This window comes from Theropithecus gelada, chromosome 3, assembly GCF_003255815.1.
Source record: "Theropithecus gelada isolate Dixy chromosome 3, Tgel_1.0, whole genome shotgun sequence".
NCBI classification, from domain to species: domain Eukaryota; kingdom Metazoa; phylum Chordata; class Mammalia; order Primates; family Cercopithecidae; genus Theropithecus; species Theropithecus gelada.
Window position 1 is genome coordinate 15,906,398 of NC_037670.1, and position 20,658 is coordinate 15,927,055.

The 20,658-nt window shown below is 48.7% G+C and overlaps 1 protein-coding gene across 2 annotated transcripts in view; it reads right to left on the reverse strand.

Moving 5' to 3' along the window:
- DAGLB (diacylglycerol lipase beta) overlaps positions 1-18,775 on the reverse strand; it is a 42,767-nt gene extending 23,992 nt beyond the window's left edge. The window contains exons 1-6 of one of the 2 annotated variants that reach the window (XM_025378462.1): positions 18,017-18,775; positions 16,556-16,707; positions 5,964-6,135; positions 4,353-4,611; positions 2,442-2,564; positions 36-163 (exon numbers count right to left, since the gene is read on the reverse strand). In XM_025378462.1, the coding sequence (XP_025234247.1) occupies positions 36-163; positions 2,442-2,564; positions 4,353-4,611; positions 5,964-6,135; positions 16,556-16,707; positions 18,017-18,432 (1,250 nt within the window). In that variant the 5' untranslated portion in view covers positions 18,433-18,775. The remainder of the gene's footprint in view (positions 1-35; positions 164-2,441; positions 2,565-4,352; positions 4,612-5,963; positions 6,136-16,555; positions 16,708-18,016) is intronic. The other variant, XM_025378463.1, reaches the window with a different exon arrangement.
- Between the last annotated feature and the right edge of the window lie 1,883 nt (positions 18,776-20,658).

The window sequence follows — 20,658 nt, forward strand, 5'->3', positions numbered from 1 at the left end:
ATATGGCTATGGAGGCTGAGACTGTGCCAACCCACCAGTCACCACCAATCCTGCACAGCCCCGTGAGGGGGTTTCTGTAGATGTAGAGAGGCCACCCGTAGGCCGCTGCTGCAAACTGCATGTAATGATGGCAGTTTTCTAATTCTGCATCCAGATCAGCTTCCTGCAAGAGAAGGACAGAAACTACTGTTTATTAAGGGAACTCCCGACACAGTGGATCGACACACTGAGACCTGAACTCTAACTCCCGACTCTTCTTGCTCCTTCACTGAACAGAACCCTCACATGCCCACAGACAAAACTGCTCCTTCAATACGGACTGACATGGACTCCTCTTTTTTTTTTTTTTTTTTTTTTTTGTGACAGAGTCTCGCTCTGTCGCCCAGGCTGGAGCACAGTGGCACAATCTCAGCTCACTGCAACCTCCACCTCCCAGGTTCAAGCAATCCCCCTGCCTCAGCCTCCCGATTCATTGGGATTACAGGCGCCCGCCACCACGCCCGGCTAATTTTTGTATTTTTAGTAGAGATGGGGTTTCACCGTGTTGGCCAGGCTGGTCTCGAACTCCTGACCTCAGGTGATCAACCCACCTCGGCCTCCCAAAGTGCTGGGATGACAGGCGTGAGCCACCACACCCGGCCTGACTCCTCATTTTATAGGAACACAGCAAGCACGGGGGAAGTTAACAGTAAAAAACACTCCAGTGACTGTCCTGGTGTCTTTGCTGAAATGAGCCGAGGCTTCCTATCTAGATGCCTGAAACTAGTACATTTCCATGCCGCTGCCACACACAAGCTGCCCAGAACTGAGCGGCTTAACCTGAAGCAGCGAAAATGTATACCGTCTATGTGCAATTTTCTCTCTCAAAAACGTAATGACCTGTAGCAGGAAAACTACGACCAAGCAAAGCTGAACTGTTTCTGCCCCCAGCCCCAGAGAAGAAAGCAAACACACCCAGGGAGAACTGCAGTCCCCATCCTAGGAGGAATTGTTCTCATGCATAGAATTGAACAGCAAATTTCCTCAAACACAAGCTTTCAAAGATATGATGGATGTGGCCGGGTGCAGTGGCTCACACCTGTAATCCCAGCACTTTGGGGGACTGAGGCTGGCAAATCACTTGAGGCCAAGAGTTCGAGACCAGCCTGGCCAACACGGTGAAACCCTGTCTCTACTAACAATACAAACATGAGTTGGGCGTGGTGGCGCACACCTGTAGTCCCAGCTACTATGGAGGCTAAGGCAGGAGAACTGCCTCAAGTCAGGAGGTGGAGGTTGCAGTGAGCTGAGATTGTGCCACTGCACTCCAGCCTGGGCGACAGAGTGAGACTCCATCTCAAAAAATAAAGTAAAATAAAATAAAAAGATAAGATGGATGATAAAGTGGGCAGGAATGGGTTCCCACTACCTGAACGCCAGGTGATACAAAGATGCCTCACCTGACAGGTGATACCATACAACCAGTGGAAGCCGCCAATCAGATTCCAACCCAACTGCTAATGAAACTGCTGTAGAGTCCTAGCTTAGTACCTGGGTGAAAATACAATCTCTACAACAAACCTTCGTGACATGAGTTTACCTGTATAACAACCCTGTTTACGTACCCCTGAACCTAAAAGAAAAGTTAAAAAAATGATTTTTAAAAAATGTTTTAAAAACAGGCCCGGTGTGGTGGCTCACGCCTGTAATCCCAGCACTTTGGGAAGCCGAGGCAGGCAGATTCCCTAAGGTCATGAGTTTGAGATCAGCCTGGTCAACATGGCAAAACCCCGTCTCTACTAAAAATGCAAAAAATTAGCTGGGTGTGGTGGCACATGCCTGTAACCCCAGCTACTCGGGAGGCTGAGGCAGGAGAATCACTTGAACCTAGGAGGTGGAGGTTGCAGTGAGCCAATTGTGCCACTGCACTCCAGCCTGAGCAACAAGAGCAAAACTCTGTCTCAAAAAAAAAAAAAAAAAAAAGAAAAAGAAAAAAGGGGAGGGGAGGCCGGGCGCAGTGGCTCATGCCTGTAATCCCAGCACTTTGGGAGGCTGACGTGGGCAGATCACGAGGTCAGGAGATCGAGACCATCCTGGCTAACACGGTCAAACCCCATCTCTACTAAAAATACAAAAAAATTAGCCAAGCGTGGTGGCGGGCGCCTGTAGTCCCAGCTACTTGGGAGGCTAAGGCAGGAGAATGGTGTGAACCCGGGAGGCAGAACTTGCAGTGAGCCAAGATCGTGTCACTGCACTCCAGCCTGGGCGACAGAGCGAGACTCCGTCTTAAAAAAAAAAAAAATGGTGGGGGCGGTGGCAGGGGAGGGGAGGGGAAGGGGTAGGGAGGAGAAAGGGGAAAGAAGGAAGGCAGGAGGAAATTGCTATAGGTTAGCTGTAAGATTCTGAAGACCCACCAAAAGGTGGAAGTGTCAGAACTGGACACTCCATGAAGCCGGGCTCACCTGGGAGCTCCCTGGGGCGTGGCTGACCACCTGGGCAGGCTCCTGGTTGTTCCTGATATTGTCCTGTTGCTGATGAAGCAGGGCGAGGCCCGCCGCAATGTCACTGGGCACCAGATCTGTGTCCTGGGCAGAAAACCACAATGGCCTGTCATAAAACCCAGCAGGCAACGCCCCCGGGTCCTCCAAAATCCGGTCTTCTAGCGTTCATCGGCATACACGCACACACAGAGACATTTCTAGACACGGAGATGTGTTAAAAAGCCTGCTCCTGGCAGGGGTGCTTCTCTATGTGACCTGAATACATCTGCACATCCTGCCCTCAGACAAGTCCACTGGAGAATATAAAAATGCTATTCACCTGTCTTAAAATTTCACTTCAAGTGACTCAACTATTTTTAATCTACTTCAAATATTTTGTAAAGTGGAGAAATCAATGGATAAATTGTCCGTTTTTGTAGCAATGCACCATTTTAGCCCACGTTTATACTTTCATTTCTCAAGATGCTGGAAAGGTTTTGTTGAAACGCAGTGGATGGTAGAGATTTAGGAGACTCAACTCATACTCACAGGGTATGGCAAACCTCAAAAAGGGCCCTAAGCTAGGAAAGCAACAGACAATGAGTCTTCTTGGGCGTGACATATCCTTTTTCTCCAAGAAATGGAGGAGTCAGGAATTCTCAATCACCTCCAGGTACTTGCAACCCATAAGAAAGGATAATATACTAGCCGGGTGTAGTGGCTCCCAACACTTTGGGAGGCCGAGGTGGGCAGACCACCTGAGGTCAGAAGTTCGAGACCAGCCTGGCCAACATGGTGATATCCCGTCTCTACTATAAATACAAAAATTAGCTGGGCGTGGTGGCGGGTGCCTGTCATCCCAGCTATTGTACTACTCCAGCTGCTCAGGAGCCTGAGGCAGGAGAATCTCTTGAACCCGGGAGGTGGCGGTTGCAGTGAGCCAAGATTGCGTGACTGTACTCCAGCCTGGACGACAAAGAGAGACTTTGTCTCAAAAAAAAAAAAAAAAGAAGGGACAATATACTGGCCACTCGGCCACTGAGCCATCAGTTCTGCCTGTGATGTAGATTACGACATCCTCTAGAAATAACCAGCTTCTCTTCTTCCCTCTTCCGAATATCTTAAGACTAAGGTGAAGCACTCCTTTAACTTATTTAGGGCACACACTTCCTTCTTCCCTCTCCGGAGGCTGCTGCTATGGCCTGGTGTCAGGCTCCAGGACCAGCCCTGAATGGTGCCAAGTCAGACAGCACAGAGGTGGGAAGAGAGGCTGGCAGGTGTGCAGGATGAGCAGAGAACTCTTCTTCCCTTACCTCGTCTCAGTACGGAATGTAACAGCAGAGAACGTCACATAAAAAAATGACACACTGCATGTGAAAAAAAAAAAAAAGCATTTTCAAACGGCGGAAGAAATCGCTCTAGAATGATGCTTCCTTCTGTGCTGCAATCATCTATTCAAACTGACTTCCAAAAGGAGGATCATCGACATTTCCGTGATGACATAAAGTGGGAAGAAGCCACTATCTGATTCCAACCTTGGTTCATGCCACTGCCTGTGCTTGGTATCTGCTCAGTACCAGCTGCAAATTATTCGCAGTGTCCAGCGTCCGTTATGTGGTTCCTTACAGGCTAATCCAGCATCCTGACAGGGTAGTGAGTGGGTGTCAGTACGAAGACATGCCCCGCTGGGGTTCAGGGTCTGAGAAGGCGTGGCTCTTGCAGTGAACTGCTCCCTGGAGGGCTCATCACAGACAAGAGTGTCTCCCGCCACCCCCCATACACCAAAAGACACCAAGTTCTCAAACGCTGTTTTATGGGAACAGAGGGACCGGCTCCATCAGAAGCATTTACTGAAACAGAAGAAAGAGACCAAACCAGATCCCCTTGGCTTACTGAAAAGTAGGTTGAGAAAAGCTCTGCCGTACTCGAAAAAGCAACCCGAGTATGGTCGTCTTTCCCAATGCAACAGCACAAGAGCTTGATTCTGGTTTCCCACACGCTTGTCGCTGCTGTTTTGAGGCCATTAAGTAACTGGCTTGAATCATGACTATCCAGGTGGCTGGGGCCGGCAGAGGAATATGGAGCCATTTTCCCTCCCAGAGGGTCAAAGACAATGATAATGGAAACCACCGTGGCAGCAATGATGATCCAACTGCAAGACAGAGAGAGGAAAAGGCTCGGTGACTGCAGGCCCCAGCCCAGACGCAGGTGTCCGGGGTCCCTCCGCCGGGTTCAGTTTCTGAGTCTCTAACACGGAGAGTCCTATTACCGAGGAAGATGCAGCTCTCCTGGAACCTGCCTGAGGCAAGCAACTTTCTTCTAGAAAGTTCCTTATGAGGCTGGGCGTGGTGGCTCACGCCTGTAATCCCAGCACTTTGGGAAGCCGAGGCGGGCAGATCACAAGGTCAGGAAATCAAGACTATCCTGGCCAACATGGTGAAACACCATCTCTACTAAAAACACAAAAATTAGCTGGACGTGGTGGCGGGTGCCTGTAATCCCAGCTACTCAGGAGGCTGAGGCAGGAGAATTGCTTGAACCAGAGAGTCAGAGATTGCAGTGAGCCGAGATGGCGCCATTGCACACCAGCCTGGCGATGGAGCAAGACTCCGTCTCAAAGAAAAAAAAAAAAGAAAGTTCCTTATGAATCAATGACTAACCCAGGCCCTGCGCTAACAGTAAAGGCCACAGAAGGAACAGGGAGGTGTCCACTGGGCAGAGTTGCAGCCTGGGCCCAGAAGCAGCGGGCACTTGTTCTCTGTATGGCCCTGGGACCATGACGTACGCCCTTCCCCTTCAGTGCCTCAGGGCTCTTCTCATGAAAGCAAAAGAACTTCCTTATCACAGGGTACTCTGATAGGCCTTTCATCTGTATGTTTAAATATTTCCACACTGCAAGACGCTGGACTCAGGAGCACATGGCACCGGGAAGATGCCCCTCCCAAAGGGGCTCTGCTTCCCCCTGGCGGTGTGACTCAGGAAACGCAGCAACAGCCCAGGTCTGATTCCTTATTTAGAACAGAGGGTGTTAAGGGGGCGGAACTGCATCATCTCTAAGATTTTTCGCCTAGAAAACACGAAAACCTTATCATTCTAGAATATTATTCCCTGTCCCACTTCTGGACACCGTATCTCTTTTCATACCTTTAGTTTGTTTTTGCCCTGGTTTTGGTATTGGGTTTTCTTCCGAATTCTTATAAGAGAAGGGTTAGGAATAAAAGACTTTAAGAAAAAAAAAAAGAGAGAGAGAGAAAGAGAAGGGAATGTAGAAAAGAGAGAACCAGTAAGGAAAGAAATCTACATCAATACATGCATAACGAAAGATGAGTTGTATTTCATGGGTAAACAGTGTCTCTAAATTTTCATGAGTTACGCAGAAACTAACTCCAATTTCTAATTATTTCAGGAAGTCCGAGGGACGCCGGGCTCCCTGTCATGTTAGAAGAGTTTGTTCACCTATGTGTCAAATCCACTGAAACTCAAAGAGAAGAAGGGAGACTTTACCTGACCACGACGGTTGCGATGATGCCGTTCACAACTGTCCTGTCACACTGAACACCATCTGCCACCCAGGCGGCCCCCAGAGAGGCCCAGACCATCTCTGGAAAAAAGAGCGCCAGGCGGATGTAAAGCAGCTTAGACATAGACTTCCGCGGTCCGGGGTTACAAATCGTTCCTGAAATACAAAAAACGTTCTGACTGCTTGGTTGCTTCTTCAGAGATGAAGAGCTTCCTTTTTGCAAAAACACAGTTTTTGCAGAGCATACATTTGTACTGTGCACACACCCGCCTCCTGACTTTTTCTACTTGTAACTGGTAATCAGCACCTAAGTCAGAGAGCAAGTGAGAAAGTAAGGATAGGAAACGTGACAAAAGTCTTGGGCTCCTTTTTAAGATTTACCAGGCATTCAAAACACTGCTGGGTTCTAAGTGGGGTGACGATATAATCATGGCCCAAACTGGTATACTTCTGAGAGCAAAAAAGAGGACTATTAATAATGATGCTGGGGCCGGGCGTGGTGGCTCACACCTGTACTCTCAGCACTTTGGGAGGAGGCCAAGGCCGGTGGATCACCTGAGGTCGGGAACTCGAGACCAGCCTGGCCAACATGGTGAAACCTCAACTCTACTAAAAATAAAATTAGCGAGGCATGGTGGCAGGTGCCTGTAATCCCAGCTACTTTCGAGGGAGGCTGAGGAAGGAAAATCACTTGAACTTGGGAGGCGGAAGTTGCAGTGAGCTGAGATTGCGCCACTGCACTCTATCTAGCCTGGGTGACAGAGCAAGACTCTGTCTCAAAAAACAAAAATAAATTTTAAGAAATTATTATTATTATGCTGGGACAACAGGCACAAAACAGAACTGTCCCAGGCAAACAGGGATAGATGGTCATCCAAGTTCTAACAGCCAGGAAAGTAAGCTCCACATCCCTTTGAGACCTATATTGTTCTAGACACCATCCTAAAACACTTTATGTGCATACTTCTTTAATCCCCACAGTGACTGGGTTAGTCATTATCTCATTTTACCTACGAGGAAACTGAAGCTCAGAGAGCGTAATAGCGCCTTTTTTGTTTTTTGGAGACAGGGTCTCACTCTCTTGCCCAGGCTGGAGTGTGGTGGCACAATCACGGCTCACTGCAGCCTCAACCTCTCAGGCTCAAGTGATCCACCCACCTCAGCCTCTCGGGTAGCTGGGACTACAGGTGCACACCACCACACTGAATTAGGCCTAATGGTCCCATAGACAGTTGTTTTTTTGCGGGGGTTTTTTGGTTAATTTTTGTTTCTGTTTTTTCAGATGGAGTCTTGCTCTGTCGCCCAGGCTGGAGTGTAGTCGTGCGATCTCAGCTTACCACAACCTCCACCTCCCAGGTTCAAGCAATTCTCCTGCCTCAGCCTCCCTAGTAGCTGCGATTAGAGGCATTATACCTGGCTAATTTTTGTATTTTTAGTAGAGACTGGGTTTCACCATGTTGGCCAGGCTGGTCTTGAACTCCTGACCTCAAGTGATCTGCCCGCCTTGGCCTTGCAAGGTCCTGGGATTACAGGCATGAGCCATAGCACCCTGCCAGGAAACAGCTTTCACATTCCAAAAATTATCTTCTGTTAGAATAACTTAAATAGTCACATCTTAAAATATTAGGCACTAACACACAAAAAAGGATGAGTTCATGTCCTTTGCAGGGACATGGACGAAGCTGGAAACCATCATTCTGAGCAAACTATCGCAAGGACAGAAAACCAAACACCGCATGCTCTTACTCATAGGTGAGAAATGAACAATAAGAAGACATGGGCACAGGGTGGGGAACATCACACACCGGGGCCTGCCAGAGGGTGGAAGGAGGGGGGAGGGATAGCATTAGGAGATATACCTAATATAAATGACGAGTTAACGGGTGCAGCACACCAACATGGCACATGTATACACACGTAACAAACCTGCACGTTGTGCACATGTACCATAGAACTTAAAGTATAATAATAATCATAAAAATGCAAAAATAAATAAATATTAGGCACTAACAGCCTCATTTTTGGCACAAAGATGAAATTTTATAAGCTAAATAATTGTAACACTAACCTCTCTGAGGGGGAAAGGGTGCAGGTATGTTTAAAAAAAAAAAAAAAAACATAGTTTATATTTGAAGCTTGTTATAACAATAGCCAAACACCCCAGAGAAACAAGAAATAGTATCTGCATACACACTGCTTCCTGGAGGGCTGGGATTCTAAAAACAGACACATCATAATGTCAGCAGCACCTGGACCTGAAACTCCAACTGTGATGGCAACTGTTAATACCGCATTAATGAAATACGCAGACAAGGAATCAAGAGATGGAGTTGCTATGATTAAGGTCCCAGAAAATAAGATACTGATCCCAGCACATTGGATGGCCGAGGCGGGAGGACTGCTTGAGCCGAGGAGTTCGAGACCACCCTGGGCAGCACAGAGAGACCTCATCTCTGATTATTTTTTTAAAAAGACGGTGATGATAATGATGATGATGATGATGATGATGATACTGAGAAAATCTCCTTTACACAGTTTTGCCTGCCTAGAAAAAAATTCTGGCCGGATGTGGTGGCTCACGCGTATAATCCTAGCACTTTGGGAGGCCAAGGTGGACGGACTGCCTGAGCTCAGGAGTTCGAGACCAGCCCGGCTAACATGGTGAAACCTCATCTCTACTAAAATATAAAAAATTAGCCGGGCATGGTGGTGCGCTCAGGTAGTCCCAGCTACTTAGGAGGCTGAGGCAAGAGAATCACTTGAACCCAGGATGCGGAGGTTGCAGTGAGCCAAGATCATGACACTGCACTCCAGCCTGGGTGACAGAATGAGACTCTAACTCAAAAAGAAAAAAGAAAAAATTTCCCTTTTATTTTTCCTTAAGATAAACAGATGGTTGCTGCAGCAGGCTTCTTAAGGTCGCTGGTCCCATAACCAACGAGCACAGCTGCATTCCTAAATGTAATGTCCTCACCACCGTCTTGGTTAAGTAACCCTATCATCCATCGTCAGGCACGGCCACTTACGGAAGAGCAATGAAAGGAAGGCCTAGGTCCCAGAATCGGTACACTCAACTTCTAGAGCCACTGCTGCAACCTTCTCTGACCCAGCTTAGCAATGAGCTTTTGGGATACAAACACAGAGGAGATACAAAGAGGCATCCCACAATCAAAGCCACACATGGTACAAGGCAGACCTTGTATGTCAAAAGTGTTCTTCTGTCAAAACATGGTAGTCATAAGGGTGGACCACCCCTAATCAAACCTCCCACAAGGTGCAACAGTAGGATTTCATGTGGGAGGTTTCCAAATAAAAAATTGAAACTAGGCCGGGTGCGGTGGCTCATGCCATCCCAGCACTTTGGGAGGGCGAGGCGGGTGGATCACCTGAGGTCAGGAGTTCGAGACCAGCCTGGCCAACGTGGCAAAACCCCATCTGTACTAAAAATACAAAAATTAGCTGGGCGTGGTGGTGGGCGCCTGTAATCCCAGCTACTCGGGAGGTTGAGGCAGGAGAACTGGTTTAACCCAGGAGGTGGAGGTTGCAGTGAGCTGAGATCACACCACTGCACTCCAGCCTGGGTGATGGAGAGACTCCATCTCAAAAAAAAAAAAAACTACCACAGTATCAAAGTTTTCCCCAAATGCCGGACGTGGTGGCTCATGCCTGCAATCCCAGCACTTTGGGAAGCCAAGGCAGGTGGATCACCTGAGGTCAGGAGTTCAAGACCAGCCTGACCAACATGGAGAAATCCTGTCTCTACTAAAAATATAAAATTAGCCGGGTGTGGTGGTACATGCCTGTAATCCCAGCTCCTTGGGAGGCTGAGGCAGGAGAATCACTTGAACCTGGAAGGCGGAGGTTGCAGGGAGCCGAGATGGCGCCATTGCACTCCAGCCTGGGCAACAGAAGCAAAACTCTGTCTCCAAAAAAAAAAACAGTTTTCCCCAATGAAGCTACAGAACAGAAGAGGATCCGTCTTCTGGATGGAGAGGACTGAATTCCACCTGCTCCAAATGTTCCCCCCACAACGTGTGATGTTCCTTTTAGAGACGAGTATCAGCCAAAAGCTAAAGCAGCATTCTTTCAGCTCAGATGACAGACTATTGGGACTTGATTTATGAAACCAAAGGGACAACAGAAGTTAGCTATGTCGGCCAGGCACAGTGGCTCACGCCTGTAATCCCAACACTTTGGAAGGCCATGGTGGGAAGTTCGAGACCAGCTGGTCAACATGGTTTCTACAAAAAATACAAAATTAGACAGGCATGGTGGTGTGTGCTTGTAATCCCAGTTAATCGGGAGGCTGAGGAAGGAGAACTGCTTGAACCTGAGAGGCAGAGGTTGCAGTGAGCCGAGATCCCACCACTGCACTCCCGCCTGGGCAACACAGTGAGATTCCGTCTCTAAATAAATAAAAATAAATAAAAATCATTTATATTTCCTTTACTGTTCATGTTCTTTGCCCATTTTTCTACTGACCATTGGTTTTTTCTTTTTCTTTCTTTTTTTTGAACAGGGGAAGGAGTTTCGCTCTTGTCACCCAGGCTGGAGTGCAATGGTGCTATCTTCACTCACTGCAACCTTTGCCTCCTGGGTTCAAGCGATGCTCCCACCTCAGTCTCCTGAGTAGCTGGACTACAGGCACCCGCCACCACGCCCAGCTGATTTTTGTATTTTTAGTAGAGACAAGGTTTCGCCATGTTGGCCAGGCTGGTCTTGAACTCCTGACCTCAAGTGATCCACCAGCCTCAGCCTCCCAAAGTGCTCCGATTACGAGTGTGAGCCACCGTGCCCAGCCAATTTTTTTTTTTTTTTTAATTATAGAAGCCCTTATTACTAAGGGGACTGCCTCTTTGTCTCATGTGTTACAAATATTTTTTCCTCATTTGTCTTTTAACCTTTCCTTTTGGTATTCGTCTGCAAAATACCTATACAGTTAGTAGGTATATTCTGTTCAATAATTTTTTTTTTTTTGGAGACAGAGTCTTGCTCTGTTGCCCAGGCTGGAGTGCAGTGGCACCACCTTGGCTCACTGCAACCTCCACCTCCCAGGTTCAGGCGATCCTCCTGCCTCAGCCTCCCAAGTAGCTGGGATTACAGGCGTCTGCCACCACGCCCAGCTAATTTTTTATATTTTTAGTAGAGATGGGGTTTCACCATGTTGGCAAGGCTGGTCTCGAACTCCAGACCTCGTGATCCCCCTGCCTCGGCTTCCCAAAGTGCTGGGATTACAGGTGTGAGCCACCGCTCCCGGCCTTCAATACATATTTTTAATAAGGTATATGATATTATATGTAACAAACTGACAATTAAACAAACATTTTTTTTTTTTTTTTGGAGACAGAGTCTTCTCTGTCGGCCAGGCTGGAGTGCAATGGCGCGATCTTGGCTCACTGCAACCTCAGCCTCCCGGGTTCAAGTGATTCTCCTGCCTCAGCCTACCGAGCAGCTGGGATTACAGGTGCGTGCCACCCTGCCTGGCTACTTTTTTGTATTTTTACTAGAGGTGGGGTTTCACCGTGTTAGCCAGGATGGTCTCAATCTCCTGACCTTGTGACCCACCCACCTCAGCCTCCCAAAGTGCTGGGATTACAGGTGTGAGCCACAGCAGTTGGCCTTCAATACAATTTTTTTTTTTTCGAGACGCAGTCTCGCTCTGTCGCCCAGGCTGGAGTACAGTGGTGCGATCTCGGCTCACTGCAAGCTCCACCTCCCGGGTTCACACCATTCTCCTGCCTCTGCCTCCCCAGCAGCTGGGACTACAGGCACCCGCCACCACGCTCGGCTAATTTTTTAAATATATATTTTTAATAAGGCATATGTTGTTATGTGTAACAAACTGACAAACAAATATGTTTTTGTAAAATACTGTTTTCAGTTTGGTTGGGATATCTCTAGCCACAACTTACAGAAAATTCAACTCAAACTGGCTGAAAAGCAGGAAGGGCCACACTGACTCAAGGGACTGAGGGCAGAAGCAGGACGGCGTCAGGGCTGCCCTGATCGAGACCTGGCTCCACCTCCCTGTGCTTCTCCCAGCTCTCCCCTGTTCTGTATGTCAGCTCACCTTGGGCTGTGAGTGGAGATGCAGCTTCAGCCAGAAGGACAGCGATGATAAATGGCTTTTGGATCCTTCCTAGAGGGACAAGGAAGCATTTCCCCAGAACCTTCCACGAAACTCTCCCTGACTGTCACTGGGCCAAACTGGGTCATGTGTCTGTTCCTGAACCGATCACTGCTATGTGAGCCGGGCCTAGGGTCTGCTTCTCTGACGCATACTTGGTATGTGGGGATAAGAGGCAAAACAAAATGAGGTTCTGTTTGGAGGAGGCTGTGGGACAGACAACCCACAACAGCCCGACAACCCACAGATGATTTCTGGGCTCTGACCACAAGTACATGATGATGCAGGCATTGTACAAGTGTCCAGGAGGAGGGGACTGAGTGAATATGAGCATCCCTCACAGGGATGTAAAGGCATCCCAACACCAAAAATATCTCAAGACAAACAAACGCGTAAGGAAAAAAAAAAAAGTACTCTGAGTGCTTCCAATCTGATCGTGCTATGACAGCCACAAACTCAGTGGCTAACCAGAATGTGAGATGAACAAAAAACGGCAAATAAGTTAGATAATGCTGTATCTGAAATGCCATCAGTCTCAATACTTCACCTTCAATAAGAAGCTTCCCAGTGCTGAAGCCACACTGTACACATGGTTTCTTTCTTTCCTTAAGCATCTGGCACCAATGACAACCTACACTTGGGGGCCAACACAAATGTGGAGCCTCCATCAGTTCAGTCTCCTTGCATGGATGTTTCTAGAGGCATACTAAAATACACAGAGCTAGCCGGGTGCGGTGGCTCACACCTGTAATCCCAGCACTTTGGGAGGACGAGGTCGGCAGATCCCCTGAGGTCAGGAGTTCAAGACCAGCCTGGCCAACATGGTGAAACTTTGCCTCTACTAAAAATACAAAAAAATTAGCTGGGTGTGGTGGCATGTGCCTGTAATCTCAGCTACTTGGGAGGCTAAGGCAGAATTGTTTGAACCTGGGAGGCAGAGGTTGCAGTGAGCTGAGATTATGCCATTGTAGTCAAGCCATGGGCAACAAGGGCGAAACTCTGTCTCAAAAGAAAAAAATAAAATACACAGAGCTCCGTTTTTTTGTTTTTTTTTTTGAGATGGAGTCTCGCTCTATTGCCCAGGCTGGAGTACAATGGCATGACCTCGGCTCACTGCAAGCTCTGCCTCCCATGTTCACGCCATTCTCCTGCCTCAGCCTCCCGAGTAGCCGGGACTACAGGCACCCGCCACCTCGCCCGGCTAATTTTTGGCATTTTTAGTAGAGACGGGGTTTCACCGTGTTAGCCAGGATGGTCTCAATCTCCTGACCTTGTGATCCGCCTGCCTCGGCCTCCCAAAGTGCTGGGATTACAGGCGTGAGCCACCGCGCCTGGCACAGAGCTCCATTTTCTATGTTATTGTGGTAAGCAGGCACATGCCACTCTTGCTTGTCATCCCAAACCCTAAGGTCTTTTTCTCATGAAAGATGTTACTGCTGACATTTCTACTCTCTACATTTCTCCTATGAGCTAACACCTTTTACATTTCAGTCCTTTATTCCAAACCATCAAGATCTTGATGCCGTCACTCACTGTATCACCAGCGCCTCCCAGTGCAGCTCCACCTCCAGCGTACATCTGATATGCATACCTCGTCCATCTCAATTCAAGCAGTGACAAAAGACTAAAAAATGGCAGATGGTGGCATGCCACACAGCCCTGCCTCTGACGGATGAATCGTTTCTATGAATGCATTCCTTCATTAGTCACCACAGTGCTCACATCATCCTATGAAGCAGACGAATCCAACAGGGAAGGTTTCCAACACTTCTGGAGACATTCTCAGATAAATGGTTATCTACAGAAAACCGTAACACATATAAAAATATATGAAGAGGCTGGGCGCGGTGGCTCAAGCCTGTAATCCCAGCACTTTGGGAGGCCGAGACGGGCGGATCACGAGGTCAGAAGATCGAGACTATCCTGGCTAATATGGTGAAACCCCGTCTCTACTAAAAAAATACAAAAAAACTAGCCGGGCGAGGTGGCGGGCACCTGTAGTCCCAGCTACTCGGGAGGCTGAGGCACGAGAATGGTGTAAACCCGGGAGGCGGAGCTTGCAGTGAGCTGAGATCCGGCCACTGCACTCCAGCCTGGGTGACAGAGCGAGACTCCGTCTCAAAAAAAAAAAAAAAAAAAAAAAAAATATATATATATATATATATATATATATATGAAGAATAGGTGATCAGATGTGGTGGTTCACCCCTGTAATCCTAGCATTTTGGGAGGCCAAGATGAGAGGATTACCAGAGCCCAGGAGTTCAAGATCAGTCTGAGCTATACAGCAAGACCCTGTCTCTACAAAAAATAAAAATAAAAAAAATTAGCCAGGTATGGTGGCACGTGACTGTAGTTTCAGCTACTTGGGGGTTGAGATGAGAGGATTGCTTGAGCCCAGGTATTTGAGGCTGCAGTGAGCTATGACTGTGCCACTGCACTCTAGCCTGGGCAATAGAGCAAGACACTGTCTCTAACAACAACAAAATAGTTGTAACCCTCACAATGTAATAAAAGGGGCCAGTCATGGTGACTCACACTTGTAATCCCAGCACTTTGGGAGGCCGAGGCAGGCGGATCACTTGAGGTCAGGAGATCGAGACAAGCCTGACCAACATGGTAAAACCCGGTCTCTACACAAAATACAAAAATTAGCCAGGTGTGATAGCAGGCGCCTGTAATCCTAGCTACATGGGAGGCTGAGGCACGAGAATCATTTGAACCCAGGAGACGGAGGCTGGAGTGAGCAGAGCGTGCCACTGCACTCCAGCCTGTGCAACAGAGGGAGACTCTATTTCAAAAAAATAAAAATAAAAAATAAAAGGATAAATAGCCTAGTCTAAAATTGGGCAAAAGATCTGAACAGACTTTTCCACAAAAATGATATGCGAATGGGCAATAAGGAAATGAAAGGATGCTCAACATCATCAGTCATCAAAGAAATGTTCAAAGCCGTGAGATAAAAAACAAATGGCCTATAGCCCCCGCTACTCAGGAGGCTCAGGCAGGAGAACCACTTGAACCCAGGAGGGGGAGGTTGCAGTGAGCCGAGATCACACCATGGCACTCCAGCCTGGGCGACAGAGTGTGACTCCATCTCAAAAAACAAAACAAAACAAAATCATGAGCTACCACTTCACATTCACTAGGATGGCTACAATTACAAGTCATATAGTAACAGTGTTGAGCAATTAGAACTCTTACACACTGCTGGTGGCAATGTAACATGGTACAGCTGCTCGGAAAAGTCTGGCAGTTCCTCAAAAGGTTTCACAGAGCATTACCACATGATCCAGCAATTCCACTCCTAGGTACATACTCAAGAGAAATGAAAACATGTCTGTGTAAACACTTGTATGCAAATGTTCATAGCTGCATTATTCATAATAGGTGAAAAATGGAAACAATCCAAATGCCTACCAACTAGCAAATGGATAAAATGTGGTCCATCCGTTCGATGCTCTATTATTCAGCCATAAAAATGAAGTACTGATGGCCGGGCGCGGTGGCTCAAGCCTGTAATCCCAGCACTTTGGGAGGCCGAGGCGGGCGGATCACAAGGTCAGGAGATCGAGACCATCCTGGCTAACATGGTGAAACCCCGTCTCTACTAAAAATACAAAAAACTAGCCGGGCGTGGTGGCGGGCGCCTGTAGTCCCAGCTACTCGGAGGCTGAGGCAGGAGAATGGCCTGAACCTGGGAGGCGGAGCTTGCAGTGAGCCGAGATCGCGCCACTGCACTCCAGCCTGGGTGACACAGCGTGAGACTCCGTCTCAAAAAAAAAAAAAAAAAAAAATGAAGTACTGATACATGCTAAAATAGGGATGAACCTTGAAGACATTATGCTAAGTTTAAGAAACCAGACCAAAAGGCCACACAGTGAATGAATTCCACTTATATGATGTCCACAACAGGCAAATGTACACAGACAGAAAGCAAATTAGTGAATGCTTAGGGCTGGAAGAGTTTGGGGAAAATGAGGAGTAACTGCCAATAGGTACAGGATCTCTTTCTTTCTTTCTTTTTTTAATTTTTTTTTGAGACAGAGTCTCACTCTGTCACCCAGGCTGGAGTACGGTGGCGCGATCTCAGTTCCCTAGCAGCTAGGATTACAAGCATGCGCCAACATAATTTTCTCTATTTTTAGTAGAGATGGGGTTTCACTGTGTTGGCCACGCTTCTGGCCTCAAGTGATTCACCCACCTCGGCCTCCCAAGTGCTGGGATTACAGGTGTGAGCCACCGTGTCCCGCCTGGTACAGGATTTCTTTTAGGAATGAAGAAAATGTTATAAACTTGATTGTGGTGATGGCTGCACAACTCTGTGATTATATTAAAAACTGCTGAACTGGAAAGTTTACATAAGTGAGTTGTATGGTATGTGAATTATATCTCAATAAAGCTATTAACATAAAAAATAGGTATCAAACAGAAAAGGCTACTTTTTACCTCTCATGCTGACACACATGATGGCTGACACAGTACATATGACAACTGCCAGGAGAATCATGAGGACAATCAAGTAACTGCTGAGCAGGGCTCCGCCAGCACAGTCCAGCTTCCCTCTGTGCATGAGATACAACGTCAGAATGCCAATCCACCTGGCAAAAAGAAAAAAAAGGGAAGGGTCAGAAATGAAATCCAAGCAGCTGCTGTGTAAAACATGATACAAAGAAATAAAAGGAGTTAATATTTTCCAAAACAAGGCAAGGTTCACTTTGGAATATAATTTTCTTTTTTCTTTTTGTAGAGACAGGGTCTTGCTATGTTGCCCAGACTGGTCTTGAACTCCTGGTTTCAAGTGATCTTCCTGCCTTGGCCTCCCAAAGTGCTGGGACTACAGGCATGAAGCACTGCACCTGTCCTGGAATATAATTGCCAACAATAAAAGATCTAGGCCCAGCACAGTGGCTCATGTCTGTAATCCCAGCACTTTGGGAGGCCAAGGAAGGAGGATCACTAGAGCAAAGGAGTTGGAGACCAGCCTGGGCAACACAGGGAGATCCCATCCCTACAAAAAATAGAAAAAGTTAGCTGGGTGTGGTGGCACCAGTCTGTGGTCCCAGCTACTTGGGAGGCTGAAGTGGGAAGATCGCTTGAGACCAGGAGGTTGAGTCTGCAGTGAGTGGTGATCGTACCACTGCACTACCGTCTGGATAGTAGAGTGAGACCCCGTCTCAAAAACATAAAAAGAAAAGGGGTCTCACTATGTTGCGCAAGTTGGTCTCCAACTCCTGCCCTCAAGCAATCCTCCCATCTCAGCTTCTCAGTGTGCCAACAGGCGTGAGCCACGGCCCCCGGCCAAGAATCTACTTTTTCATAACAATGATTCATGCCCTGCACAGATCCTCTGGGAACAGACTTCAGGTACCAAAGCCACTTCCCACTGATTCCACACTTTGAAAGACAACAGCGTTGTATATTGAGCCTGTCTGCTTCTCACGAAAGGCAGCCACAACCGGCTCGGTATTTTTTCCTATCCTTCATGTTGTAGATTCAAGTGCTCCGTACAAAGGGAAGAAAGGGCACAAGTGGCTGCTCCCGCCTCGAGAAAGAAGACCTCGAGGCCAAGGCTTTTGCCGGCGGTGACACCCTCGAGGCTCCCCAGGGCCAGGTCTCGACGCTGCACACAGAGGGGTGCTCGTGTCCTGACGCGTGGACTTCCAGGCCCCCTGTGTGACCCCGGGTCCAGCCCACACACTCTGGGGGCTTCGGTTTGTCATCCGTCAAATGGACACAGCACCACTGCCCACCTCTTCGGGCGGTGGTGAGAACTCGATAAGAGAATGCGTGGCCAGCGCTGGGACCGCGACAGTGCTTGGGAAGCCACTTCTGTCACCGTCTCAGGGACAGCTCGCCTCCCGCTCCCTCCCGGGTGCGCTCCACCGCCCCCATAGCCGTCGTCCTTACCATAGCACTCGCACGACCAGCTCGAAGAAACCTGGGAAGACCAAGTCGTCGCTGGCGATGGCCCAGCGCCGGCCGAAGAGTACCATCCCCGGCATGACGAAGGTCCTGTCGCCCGCACTCAGACAGACCCCGCGCGCAGAGAAGAGCCCTCCGGATGCCGCCACCAAATCGTCGGCGCTCAAGCGCAGACGCAGCGAGGGCGGGGCCCTGCGCATGCCCACGCTGAGGCCGAGACCGGCGCACGCGCACTGAGCCCCACGCCGCCGCTTTTCCCCCGAAGCTTTCTGCGCCTGCGCAGAAATGCTAATCCGGAGGCCCGTGACTGAGTCGATTGCCGGTCTGCCCATCGGTGAAATCCGTTCTGGTAGTTCCTTTTTCTTTCTCGTGAAAAGTGCAGTAATATCCGTTCTGGTCATATTTCCTTTTCCTTTTGGTAATTTTTTTGCTGGTTTTTTGTTTTTTTAATTTTTTTGAGACCGAGTCTCGCTTCGTTTCCCGGGCTGGAGTGCAGTGGGTGTGATCTCGGCTCGCTGCATCCTCCGCCTCCCGGGCTCACACGATTCACCTGCCTCAGGCTTCCGCGTAACTACGATTACAGCAGGGCGCCACCTCGGCTAATTTTTGGATCTTTAGTAGAGACGAAGTTTCACCATGTTGGTCAGGCTGGTCTCGAACCCCAGACCTCAAGTGATCCGCCCGCCTCGCCCTCCCAGAGTACTAGAATTACAGGCGTGAGCCACTGCGCCCGGCCCTGTTTGTTTGTTTGTTTGTTTGTTTAAGACAGCATATGGCTCTGTCATTCAGGCTGGAGTGCAGTGGCGCAATCATGACTCACTGCAGCCTTGAACTCCTGAATGCCACCTTGAGTTCCCGGACTCCAGCGACTCTTCTACCTCAACCTTCCGAGTAGCTGAGACCAAAGGCACATACCACACGCCTGGCTAACTATTTTTTAAAATTTTCCTGTTTTGTAGAGATGGGAGTCTCACTCTGTTGCCCAGGCTGGTCTCGAACTCCCCGTCTCAAACCGTCCTCCCACCTCAGCCTCCCAAAGTGCTGGTATTACAGGCATGAGCCACCACACCCGACCAAAATTTTCATTTTATAAGGAGGGACTCCTCAGGCCCGGAGGAATTAGCTAGCCCAGAGACCCACGCTGTCTATGGCAGGTGTGGGACTCATACACCGGTCTGTGAGACTTGCAAGCATGGGACAACATTGCTTCCATCTGTGCCCCTTGCTGTGAGGAGCCCCGCGTTAGGAACCCCTCCAGTTCAGGGTCTGAAACCACCCTGCAGCTGGCGGGGTGGGGTCTGAGCGCTTCTCAGTAACCCCACCGCCCCACCCTGGTCTGAGCCACCTTCATCTCCTGCCTGGGCTCATCACCCCACTGTGCTTTCTCATTCTGCTGTGCGCTCTTCAGCAGCCAGGGTGGCTTGGTGAGCCTTCAGATAAAGCCTGCCCCCTGCCCGGGACTTTGCAAGGCTGCACTTTGTACATAAATATACACTCCAGGCCAGGCACAGTGGCTCACGGCTGTAATCCCAACACTCTGGGAGGTTAAGGCGGGCAGATCACGAGGTCAGGAGACCGAGACCATCTTAGCCAACATGGTGAAACCCCGTCTCTACTAAAATTAAAAAAAAATTAACCGGGTATGGTGGTGCACACCTGTAGTCCCAGCTACTTGGGAGGCTGAGGCAGGGGAATCGCTTGAACCTGGAAGGTGGAGGTTGCAGTGAGCCAAGATCACGCCCTGCACTCCAGCCTGGCAACAGAGCAAGACTCCGTCTCAAAAAAAAAAAATTACACTCCAGCCCCTGGCAAAGGCCTTTCCCTGGTAGTCACACATGAAAACTTTCTAAGGGCTCATTTATCTGTCTCCCCGGTTACTACTCTGCCTCCGTCACCCACCCCACTGCCTGCCACCTTTCCCCCCTCTGAAAAGACATCAGGGTCATTCTTGCTCCAGAGGTTCTACATTCTGTGTTTCCTCTGCCAGGAATAGTCCTCCTGCAGGTATTTTTGTTACCAGATGGAAAGTCTTGGCTGTGAGTTGGTCAGTGCTTGGCGCGTTGAACCCAGAATTGCAACACAAGGGGCCGGGCGTGGTGACTCACGCCTGTAATCTCAGCACTTTGGGAGGCCGAGGCAGTTGGATCACCTGAGGTCAGGGGTTCAAGACCAGCCTGGCCAACATGGCGAAACCCTGTCTCTACTGAAAATACAAAAATTAGGCCAGGCGCATCGGCTCACGCCTGTAATCCCAGCACTTTGGGAGGACAAGGCAGGAGGATCACCTGAAGTAAGGAGTTAAAGACCAGTCTGGCCAACATGGCGAAACCCTGTCTCTCCTAAAGATTAGCCGGATGTGGTAGCACATGCCTGTAATCCCAGCTACTCAGGAGTCTGAAGCGGGAGAATCGCTCCATCCCGGGAGATGGAGGTTGCAGTGACCCAAGATCACACCACTGCACTCCAGCCTGGGCAACAAGAGCAAAACTTCATCTCAACAATAATGAATAAATAAAAATTGCAACAAAAAACCCACAAAGCAACAACAACAAAAATAAAGCGAACCAACAAAAGACAAACAAATGGAGTAAAAAGCACAGATTGATTGACGCGAAGCTCAAGAGACC